Source organism: Athene noctua, chromosome 9, assembly GCF_965140245.1.
Source record: "Athene noctua chromosome 9, bAthNoc1.hap1.1, whole genome shotgun sequence".
Classification (NCBI taxonomy): Eukaryota; Metazoa; Chordata; class Aves; order Strigiformes; family Strigidae; genus Athene; species Athene noctua.
The window spans coordinates 8,074,996-8,087,419 of record NC_134045.1 but is presented as its reverse complement, the minus strand read 5'-3'; the positions used below and the strand labels follow the sequence as shown (position 1 = coordinate 8,087,419).

Genomic DNA, 12,424 nt, shown 5'->3' with positions numbered 1-12,424 from the left:
AAGGGAAGCACTATCGGTACAGAATTGGACACTGAAAAACTGGAGACCTTCTGGTGTCTCCCTATGAATGTGCACACAAACATGGGACATGAACACAGTGAAATTTTCTATATGCTCTTTATCTTAAAAGCAGGACTATTTCAGTGCTACTCACCAATAAAATCTCAATGGCACCAAGGATATACATTGCTCCTGCAAACGTTGTTCCCAAATAAAAGCATAACCCTACAGCTCCACCAAACTCTGGGCCTAATGACCTGGATATCATGAAATAGGAGCCACCAGCTACGAAACAAGAAAATTAAAAGTAAAATTACTTATTTATTTATTGTTATAAATTGTAAAATATTCACAACAAAAATACAACAGAATTATACACTGTGTAACTGTGTTTTGGGAGATACAATTGAAGTATCTTTTTGTTAGCACAGGGGTAACTAAAAACCAAATTAATCTTTAGCCTAACTGATAGTAAGAAGAAATACTACATATTAATTCAGGCTTTGTATCCTGGTTTAAGCAAATTTCTCTAGAATAAAACCACATTAACAGCTTATAACAACTCTTTTTTTCTGTTTTTAAAAACAGAAATGAGAAATTTGCTAATGACACTTACCTGGAACAACACCATTTGTGGCAATAGCACTCATTGATATGGTTGTCAGCATAGTCTGGGGAAAACAAGGACAAGGAAGCAATTGCATCAACATTTTTTAAAACATAATTTATTTTCTTGATAGAGCAAAGCTGTCACTGCACATATGATACAATATTTCTATTTATTCTGCCTTGACAGGTCATTATCTGAAAGAAAACAAGGGTAGGAGGAATTCAATCATCAAGTTGTTGAGACTTTTGCTTGAGAGATGACCACTGCTTCATCAGGTCAAATAAAGGGCATCTGCAGACAAAGCAAGATAAAGACAACGGAGGTGTCCCTCCATCTGCAGAGCTGAAATTCCAACAAAGGCTGATCTGGCAAAGCAAGCAGCCGTTACCTGGGACAGGCAAAGAAAACAGCTGTTTGCGGAACAAACACCATTTTTAATTACATGTTTATCTACTGTTTGATAGTTTAGAAATACTAGGGGGAAAAAACTAAAAAAAGAGAAATCACATGACTACAAACATAAGAGAAGTGTCTAGCATAAATCTGGTTTTTTTGTACATATACAACTATAATGGAGCCTCTCCAGGTTTCTCAATAGTTTCACAGAAGTTATGTCACATGTGTTATTTTACCTATATACTTACACAACAGCAGCAAAGTAATACAATCAGGAAGGACTGAAGAACTCCAGCCATTCCGACCATCCAAGTCAGCCGAAGGAAGAGAATAACCCCGAAGATATTCTGCATGCATGGTAAATACACCCCCATCAGGGTGCCCATGCTGGGTGACTGAAAAAAAAGTTGATTGACATTCATTAACTGGAATTGTTCAAGGCACAGATAATCAAAAAACCCTATAACCTCAGTTTTTCAAATGGTAGTTACCTGGAAAACATAAGGTAGACACACACAAATATTGTGCTGAATTTCCACAAAACATGAAACAAACTCCAAAACCACGAATTTCTGAACAAAATTCTTATCCTATCACATTTCAAGTAATTATAGTCAGCATTTAACACCAATTACTAACAATACTACAAACATGTATTTGTTTTATTGTAGAACTAGAGAGTTTCTAGTATGAGACCTGTTCAGTGCTACAGACCCCAAGTAACATATATTCTACCTTACTCCCCAGGGTTTACAAATTAGTTTCATGGAAAATATACTTTTGTGATGTTACAACTAGAAAAGAATTGGAATCATTCTGGAGACATGCAGAATATATTTTCTTCCATTTTATATATTCCATGTAAAACTAATTATTCTCACTTTTCTTATGTTTAATACTAACATCAGACTCTGAATTACTTTTGACAGTGACTGAGAAAACACAAGTTAGTTATGTGACTTCACAGGACTGAACGTGACTGGCATTCAACACAGTATCTTGTAGAATTCTCCTCTGCCCAAATAGTTCTTGTCAGAGGATAGTCAGATCCAAAATAATGACATCAAAATGTCACTGATAAAGGGCTTTATTTCAAAGAATACAAAAGCATTCCCTGCACTGGCACACCTGGCACTAGCAGCATTTCAGAGTCCCAAATCTCTGTGGTTTCCTGCCAAGATACTTCATTGTTTCTGCTTTGTGAGGTTTTATTTTGCATTTAAGATTACACAGAATGTTGAAACATACGGCGAATAGAGAGTGTAACTTCTCAAAGGTTCATCCCTTTTCATAATTCTTCCTATAAATAAACCTGAATTCCAAAACATACTACAGATAGACAGCATTTAAAGACACCCATGAACAATCATCTAAATGAAAAGGATATTAAAGGGAGGTGACAACACTTGCTCAAATTTGACTCCACATAGCATTAACTAAATGCAAAAATACACAGGTCACACACACCCTTATAGACCAACTAGTCATGAATCTAAAACAATGGTACTTAAGACAAGCATATTACTCTTAAAGTGATAAAATGGCTGTCAAAAACTTTGTTGTTGCCCTGTCTTCACTATGGAAAAATATAGTTACCTAAGGTAAGTCAAAAGTATATTTTATTACACAAAGCATAATCCTAGAAAAATCAAGTGGTTATAGGTTCACCAGGTCAAAATAAGCAACCTAGGAATTTAGTGCTTTAATTTGGAATTACATATTACAATTCAAAATTTCCTCATCTGCATTAGGAATCTGCCCTGCCAGAGATGAAAGAAAACTGTCCCTAAGAACATGATCTGAACAGTTCTTTGTTACAAATGCCAGGAATTGCTGACTGAATATTTTAAAGTCAGCTTTGAATTCCTTGTGTGACTAAGGCTAAATCAGATCAACCAGACTTTCCCCATACACGCTTGAACTCGGGTGAACCTCCTGAAGTAAAGTGAGGAGCAGAACAGTGTGCTGATGGTTTCCAACAGACTTTACCCTATGAGACCACCCAGCATGGGGCCAGAGAGCAGTTACTCAGCTGTTCCAATGCCACGGTACAAAAAAAATCCTTAAACCACCACCTGCCATTTGTACAAAAATTATCATCCTGACCAGCTTTCTCATGATTACGTACAAGTACAAAAGGAATTGTTGTCTTCTGATACTAACAGAAATGACTTGTACATAAGTATCCTGAGCAGGCTAAGATAAGGATTTTTAAATGAGTTGTCCCAATGCTACAGTGGAAAAGGATCTTCTCAGGGTATTCTTTATAGTGTTACCTGTTTCCTCAAGAAGGGGAGGTTTAGCTACTTTTGATTTACAATGTGTCTTCAACTGCAGAAACATTAACTGAGAAAGGACTAAATACTGTTGCCCCAGCTTCCTATTATCACATTAATGTACTCTCTGCCCCTCTTAAAGAGACACTCCACAGAAATTTATCATATATCTGACCATTCATCCCTCAGTCACTCCCTCACAGTATCTCTGAACACAGCAGTCAGCATCAAGTGAATTTATCAGTTGTGTGGGTATCTCGGGGGTAAAAGAGTTTCTAAGAGTTTGTCAAAACTGGCATCAGGGAAAAGGAAAGAAGCTCAACCTACTGCTCCTACACAGGAGGAGCAAGTGGAGCATAGTTATTATATATTCCATATGACAGTTTTCCAAGGGCTATCAAAGCAGGTGAGTTTTCAGCCTGCCCTTCACACATCTCCCAACACCTGCTTCCTTTGCATAAGAATTCACCTTAGCTCAGCTCACTCCTATCTTCTGCCCTCAGCGGCCCCTGCAGTTCTGCATCGTCTCCCTCTCCCTCTTAAGTGGCCTCTGATGCATATCAAGTTACAAGCTAACTTCAGCCCCAGAGGAAGAGAAATTGTGCATTAGTTGTATAGTTATTAGACTACTGCAGAGCAGAGCAGTTCCACGAACTGCACAAGTGTCTGCCCGCAGACAAAACCCAACCCACAGTATTACTAAGTGTACCTCAGGCATAACAGTTTACTCTGGATTTTCTTACCCTGTGGAATGAAAAATACTGGTATGAAAGAACCATCCTCAAATAATACCTGAACCAGCTTGTTCACAGCAATATTTAACACCAGTAATCTGCAGTGACTTGACCGTTTTTTATAGCATCTTATAATCAGTAAGTGATCCTAAGCCAGTGCTGGTCTCAACAGAATGTAGTCTGAAATAAGACTCAAGTCTCAATCAGTCTCAACAGCTATCAAATGAAAAAAATTAAACACTCCATGCATCATAAAGGAAATAAAACACAAAGACGTTCTGAAGAACGCTGGTTTACATCAACAAGGAAGGGACAGAAAAATCTCGAAAACAGTCTCAGTTTCAGTGATGCAGACCATGTTTCTGTTCACTCTAATCAGCTGCAGACACATAATTGATACAAATATTGATTTAAGTCTGAAGGACACTATTTCCATTGTGCCGGTGTGATGGGTTATCAAAGCCCTTGGCTGCAGGGCTCAGGGACATCGATCACTAATGACAGCTCCCGCAGTTGCTCTGTAGCATGAGGACAACAGCACAGAACTGAACTGCCTTATTAAAGATACATGAACTGAAACAGTTAATCTATCTTTTTTCATCATGAGAAGGGGATATTTTTACAGCACTGCCTCTAAGTGCTTTAATAGAAGACTGTACTTAGAAAAGATAAAAAGCAACCAAATTTCTACCCTATTACATGGAGTACTGTCAATTTTATCTGATGAGTATCTAACACAGAATGGGAACGCTGAAACAGGGTCATATGTTTGTATTAAGCTGTTTTGCACTGAAATTGTCCTGATCTTCATTTGCATCTTCCACAAACTCTGCAGCAATTATTCCAAGAGATCAGAAGGGGTATAGCCAGGTAATGTATTTTCCAGAGCTTGTGGAAATGTTCAGGTCTCTTTTGGTCTTCATCACTGTAGAAAGCAGGCGCTGAAAACAATGATGTCCACAAGCTTAAGCTTAAAGGAGTAAGGAATGATGTGCTTTAACTTTGGAAGAGAGACCTCCTTTTTTCAATACCCATCCCTCAGAGATTTGGCCACTTTACGTACACACAACTGCCTTGTCTTTTTTTTGTGTCTGTGGTTTTTTTATTGGTTTGGGTTTTTCGTAGTTTGGTTTTGGGTTGGGTTGTTGGGTTTTTTGTCATTTGAATGGGTATGATTTGACAGGCAGGGGTGTGTTAGGTCACAAAAAGTTATTCACCAACAGACCTGTCTTACCTGCTCAGAGACATACATTCACTTATTAAAAGAACTGCTTTCTTCATTCAATTTTTGAATACCAGATCTAGAGTCTGCTCACCCTGACACATCAGGACAGGCAGCTTACCCTCTGTCACACTGGCTGGGTATGTATTTGCTGAGCACACCCAGTAGAGCACTCAGCAAGAAGTCAGTTAACAATGCTGGAACTTAAAAACAGAACCTGCTATCGTGCTGGGGTGGATATTCATGCTTCTGTACTAATGCTCAAATGGAAAGGATAAGGTAACAGCAGCACATTGATTTACACTTCAGAGAATGTTAAAAACAAATGTGTGCACAGTTTCTGGACACCTTCAATCCACAGCACTGTACAGTTACAGCTTTTGAATTTCCTTGTTTTAATGGTTATAATTATTGGCCAAGTTAATGTTCAACCTCCTTATATTCTGGTGTTGTTTAAAATTTCATATTGTTTATGGCAAGAGAGGGAAAAGAAATTCAAACTACAGTTATGATATTGCAGCTGATGTAATTTATCCCAGAGACAGACATGCTAGACAAAGATTCACTTAAGGAAACTGCAGTATTTACATAGAAAATACTGAGATATTAACACAGGATGATACTGTCACTTTTGGAATAGTTACCCAACCCATTCTACAGAAAACATCTGAGAAGTGTGCAAACACACATTTTTGGGACACAGTAAAGCACAGTTCAGGACAACCCAAGTATTAAGCCCAAACTCTATTTTACCACAGAAGCATAGCTTTAACAAGGATAACAGTCCTTTTTAATGGCAGTAAAGAGTTTGAAAATCTGCAAGCATTTACATAAACTATACTCAGACTAGACATACTAACACCAAACATTACATGTTACTCTACCAGGGATTTAAATCAACTTCTCAGTTTCCTGTTATTTGCTCCATTTTTACTTCATGAAGCTATACTGCATTTGCTTTAATCAACTTTAAACTACAGACCCATCACCAAATTCTCCCAATTATTTTTGCAACAGGGAAGTAGTAAGTGACTAGCTTTCAGATTAGACTTCATCTTACCCTGGTATTCTGGTCAGGCAATCAATAAGGAATTAAACAGCAAAAGCAATCAGAACTTTCTCTAAATAGTAAGGACAGTACCTATTGTATCCCCCTCCATTCTACCTTTGTTAGGGTAATAATCAGTCTGCTTTTGATACTAAGAGGATGAAAATTATTTTAGATTACACAGTAACACAATATTAACGGTTGATGCCTGACATTATTCCCACCAAAAGCATGCTAAAACAGAGACACAGCTGACATTTCATATTAGTAATGTGAAGGTAAAAAACTTCGGACAGACTCAGCAATTACTGTAACACCAAGTACCACACTAAAGAAATTCACAGTTAAAAATATTTAAATTGCTTTTTTAATGTAAGCTTGTAGTACAAGAATGCAGTACAAGAACCCAGATGACCTTCACTCAGTCTTGTAATGATGTCGTATTAACCACAAAATTACAGCACTTTAGTTCATGTAGTCTCAGATAAAATTGAATTTTAAGCTTCACATTGACAAAACAACTTTGTTAACCCCAGTGTAAGACCATGCAGAGCAAGGAGATGAAGTGTGAGTAAGGGAGCTGGAATCCAGTATTCAGCATGGGGTAATACGCATTCTCTTGGAGAACAATGTGCTGGTTTTTAACATTATCGTTGCCATCTCTTTCTGAAATAGCTCAAACTCTGACAGGGCAGTACTATAAAATCTGTAGAATTTAGTGTTATCTTAGCTTTTTGGAAAACTTTCTTTCTTTGAACAAAATTTGCAAGCAAACTGACAGGCCTGCAAGTGCCATAAAATGCAACCATACCACTTGAGGGTTTAGCACTGAAACACTTGCTGGACTGCCAGAGCAGTAAGAAGAGCAGTTAGAACACAGCCTTCCTGATAGAAATCTAACTACCTTCTAGTTATTACAAGGCCAGCCCAAATGGGCTAACCATCTAAATGCAGATCCTTTGGGGCAGAATTCAGTTGCCTAAGTGCCTAACACCAGAATGACTCTTGAGCTGCCCCAGGGTGTTGGATCTGACCTCCACCCACCACTCTACGAGGGTGTTGTCTCCTTCAATTCCTGTGTCATACCTACAAGGCTTGTAGAGATGTGTCAGATACTGCTGGGTAGCTAAAACAGCACTAGGAAAAAGCTGGAGGTTTCGCTTTGTTGTTTATTCGATTCACTGCTAAAAGCCTATCCATACCAAATGTATGCACAGTGCTTAACCACGACATCTGCCCCAATTCTTTGGTAACATCTGGTTACCTACAGACTTCTATGTTATTTCTTTGCAACGCTGTCATGGCTCCTGGCAGAAGTTAAGATAAAGCAGAAAGGAGTCCAGCTCCCCAAAAATCACATAGGGAATCATCTTGTTCATGAGCTGGCCACTGAGAGAATCTTTACTTACTTTTGATACTTTCTTCTTCGAGCCGTCAGTACTTTCTGCTTCTTCATGTTCCTTAACACCTTGGGTAAGATTTGTGTAGTTGACCAACTTGCCAAGCAGAGATGACACTTTTGGTCGTATATCAAGTTCTTCCTGTGGAAGAAGACAACTAGTCAAGTTCTGCAATCCACAGCGTTTATTAAGAGTGGCTAGGGTCATGCCTGCCTTGGCATGCCTGAGGCTGCCAGGACACACACCAGGAAAATCATCCAGGGAACGACAGAATATTTCATTGTGCCTGAACCACTGATGAGAGGACTTAATTTTCTGAAAGGAGGGCAACTCTGACAGGAAAAGGCTACATCAACAGGTCTGCACTGTATGCACCCTTCTCCTTAGGTGCTGAAAAGCATAAATCACAGCAATAAAGAAGTCTGAGCCTTGGGACTGTAATAAAATGGATGCGTACCTTGCATATATCTCTAATGTCAGCTTACATCAACAGATAAACTTTTAAGAAGCTCAATGTTGCCAAAAAAAAAAAAAAAAAAAATCAGAGATTTAGTGATTAAACTCTGATCATTGTAGGCATGCACACACTCTGATAATTTTATTACATTTTTCAACCTATGTCATCTAATTCACCTGGATCTACATAAAAATCCCAAAAGCCATGAGTACAGAGACCTCACACCTTTATATGAGTCTCATCCAACTTCTGTGTCTGAAAGTAAGTTCAAGGGGAAAAAGGAAAAACAAACAAAACAAAAATCAGAACAAAATCATTCCCTTCCCTTTTCTCTTAGAAATTAAAACATCTTACATGTCTAAATGCATGGTAAAAACTTCTACGTAGGAAATAAAAAACAATTAAGAAAGATTTCACTGTCTGGAGTTTTACCATATCTTCATGTATCATCATGAACAGTTCCTGGTAGGATCAGCAGTGTCATGTGCTTTATGCCTGATGCAGAAACTGACCCCAAATGGCAGAACAGATGCCATGAGCCAAGCACACCTTTTCTTACTCCTTCCTCTGATCTGATCTGCAGTTCACATCTTTAAACACGTGATTACAATTCTTTACAGAAAGAGGCTGAGGCAACATGTGCTTGCTGTTCAGTTGAGCAGCACAGCCTTCGGGATGCTCCTCCCTCTCTCTCTCTCTAGTACCACAGAAAGAGCCTGCAGACCTGGTGTGGCACTGTATTATTGCTTACGAAAATGGCAGGTGTGTGACTAGCAGCAGCCATGCCACAAGTGGCCAACTCTCCATGACCTACAAGTGGGTTTATCCTGATCACAGATTTACCATGCCTTGGAGGGAGGGGATACCATAGCTGGGAGCATGCTTCCAAGTCTTTTAGCTCAACCACACTGCCTGCAAACACGGCTGGAGCATTTCCACAGTGAGTTCCTATCTAGCAGCAGGTTCATTATACTTGTCCAGGCTCAATGCCATGCAGCTGAACTCTGCAGGAGCCAACCCAGCAGGGTGTAGAGCCAGCTCTGGCTGCCCCACACCGAGTTCCCAGAATGGGAAACACAGGGTACATGTTACCAGCATTGCTGTGAAGCTGTAACTCAGCAGCTCAGCTGGAAAGCAGCTGCAGAGCCACAAAAAGGCTCTCTGCACCACTTACCAGCACCTGAGCTTCTGAAGACATTTTCCAGAAACTTGGTCTTAGCGCACCGTGATGTATTTACATTTAATGCAGTGAGGAGGATTCTGCTGGACTTGGTGTGGCTCCAACTGGCCTCCTGCATGAGAGTCTGGTCCTCCTTACTTTCACATGGAAACAAGAATACCTCTCTGCCTCACAATCCCCAGTGGTCATAATATTAGAGCTTTTTTTATCACACAGGGTATCTCTGCCTACTGGTACCTCAGACAACAGACACACACCCACAAAAAAGCATCTGGGGGAGAAATCTGTACTACTGACATACCACAGCTGTAATACAGGATACCCAGGCTAATCTGAGTACCTCATTTTAGGCACTCTCCTACAGAATAATATGGTCCTTCTTAACACAGTGAATCAACCTGTGCTTGTTTTCCACAATGATTAGCCCACAGTGCCACAACTCCACTGTTTAAATTATTCATGTCACCGCTGGTACATTAATATTTTGCTACATCGTAGACATACCTCTAAACACACCAATGGCTTTTAGATTTGACATGCAGCAAGAGTTAGGTACCAACCCAGTGCCTGGAACTTTGCAATGATCTGTCTTCCACTTAATATGATGTGCTTGATCCCTCCCATCTTGGAAGATCACAAATCACAGTAGATGAAAAACAGTTAGAAATTACCTCAAACAAGGCCAGATTTCTGTCATAGTAATCACCTCCCTTGACAGCTTCTGAACTGTTCAGGAAAGGACTGTTTTCTTTATGGTTGCCATGACCTGCAAAGGGAAAAAAAAAAAAGCAGGTTTTGATAAGAGCAGAAAGACAGCTCTGCCAAGGAAACTTTGTAACCTTGACAAAAACCATAGGGAATAAACTTGTTTGGTCAATTAAATCTGTTTATTTTTAATATCTAAAGTTATGCAACATCATCAGAGGTGTTACTCTCAAAGTAGAATTTTTTCTATTTGTACTTCTCCATTTTCATTAAAATAGAATAAAAAGTCACCTCAAAGTAAAATGTTCAAGTAAGGTCACAGCTACAACACTATGTGCTTTTATTCTCTAATGTTCCCTTTAATAACTACTTCTTATATAGAATGGTGACAAGTGAAAATAGTTTCTGTGTACTTAGAAATCATTACTAAAGCTAAGAGCAACTTTTGAGCAGTATGTCCAAACAGATTAGATAGATTTAGAAAGACTGAACAATTCAAAGACTAGATTCTGCTATTACAATACAGGTAAATATTAACCAAAACCCACCCTTTTTTTTTGTTGGTGGCAGGGGGTTTTGTTGGGTTTTTACTATGCACACTAATCCTAGGTATCAAATGTGCTCACTTGATGATGCCTTTATCCTTGCTGTATTTTGAACATTTAGACTGTGCATTCTTCAGACTCCTCTTAAGCTTTTAAGTTAAAGCCTAACCTGAGGTACAGTAAAAGTAAAGCATTCACATCTGCAACAACGTTAAAAAAAATATAACATGGAAGATCAGTAGTTTTTTGTAATAATTAGTAACTTTACAAAAAACCCTAGGCACCACAGTATAAAATGAGCTTTGGAGGAAAAAAAAAAAAAAAAGAAAAAAAAAAGAAAAAAACTATTAAATTGATTCCAGTATTCAGAAGTTCTCAGGCCTGTGGCTCCCACTACACTCTGCTTGACAAATAAAAATCCCTTTCTTTTGTATATAACCCTTCACTCCCTGCTCTTTCAGCCAACACAAACTACAGAGATTTCCAAGAGTATCTCCTTAAGGAAGGATCAATCCAATGAATACTTTTTTTTTTTCTATTTACACTAAAGAAATTGAAAATTAAAGAAAAATCTTATGATCTCAAATGAAAATACTGCAAGTTAAAGAAGCATTGTACACTGAATACATAAAAAGCAAGAGATTGAACAGCTGGATTTTTTGGTACATATTTTCAATGATTAAGGTAATCAATTCAACAAGGTTACACTAAATTATTTTAATGTAATTAAAGTGAAAGTATCTCTGCATTTTGAGATTAAATCAATTTAGAAAATGAACCTAACACACAAATAGAAGACTCCTCCGCTACACACAGTGAGCACTGTTACAAAAGTAATTGCTATAAGCAAAAAAATTATGAGAAAGTTCAGTACTTTTCTTATTGAGGGAAAGGGATGCATAGAAAGAAGCACAATTTGCTGTAAATTGCTCACAAGTGCTTTGAACAAAACTGCTGGAAAAACTATATTCACAGAGGTCTTTTTAAGCTTCTGGAAATAAACACTTAGCTGACCAAAAACATCTGTAGGCAGCAGCCCACTGTGTTTATGCATCTATTGCTTTTCTCACAGCTCTGACAACTAACACCAAAATGTTAATCAGCAGTTGCCTTGCACAAGTGGCCTCAGCTTATTTGCTGACCCCACCTACACGTAAGAGATGTTCACGTTGCTGTACGTTGTACAATTTTTTGCACTACTAGAAAAATGTCAGTAAGCTTAGCAACACAGCATCAAACTAAAATGTTTAGCAACTTCAAGAAAGGTAAATACTAAAAATCTGCAAAAACTACTGGCTTGCTGTATTTGTTATGTCTATATTGTCAGGAGTATACAAGATGAATTCTGTTGCAGTATGTATTGTAAGCTGTGCTGCAGTCCATTCTGTCCTACTGTGGCTGAAGTACATGTGTGATTTTTGCCCAGGAAATGGAGTTCTCTGTCATACAGGTTTTACTCATTAAATTGAACACAAGTGCAAGTGATAATGACAACATCAACAGAAATACTGTCAACTTGATTTTTCCAGGACTTCGGTCTGTTCAGTATCTTCTCATCATTACACTTACCAAACACAGCAAGGTCATGAGTAACTTTGGTTTGTTTTCTCATTTCCTATATACTAGCTCTGGTAACTGAATGTTTGAAAAATCAAAGTGATTTTTTTTTTTTAATCCCTTCTCTGCTGTCCAGTTTTCCACGTTCTTCCATCAAAAACCTTACCTTACAGATGCATCTTACCACTGTCTCAAAAGTATAATGGCGTTTCTTTCTTTGTAATGCTCACAGAAGCTCTCGCCCTTTTTATGTATAAAATCACACTGTTGTCAAGATAACTCATACATTCAATC

The 12,424-nt window shown here is 38.3% G+C and overlaps 1 protein-coding gene across 8 annotated transcripts in view; it reads right to left on the bottom strand.

Annotated features, from left to right (window-relative positions):
- The window catches only part of SLC12A4 (solute carrier family 12 member 4), a 50,750-nt gene that overhangs the window by 20,427 nt on the left and 17,899 nt on the right, over positions 1-12,424 (bottom strand). For all 8 annotated transcript variants that reach the window (XR_012634177.1, XM_074912884.1, XM_074912881.1 and 5 more), the window contains 5 exons: positions 9,995-10,089; positions 7,696-7,827; positions 1,255-1,401; positions 617-671; positions 155-285 (listed from right to left, as the gene is read on the bottom strand). Coding sequence is in view for 7 of the 8 variants with exons in the window: in XM_074912884.1 (XP_074768985.1) it covers positions 155-285; positions 617-671; positions 1,255-1,401; positions 7,696-7,827; positions 9,995-10,089 (560 nt within the window). In the remaining variant the exon portion in view is untranslated. The remainder of the gene's footprint in view (positions 1-154; positions 286-616; positions 672-1,254; positions 1,402-7,695; positions 7,828-9,994; positions 10,090-12,424) is intronic.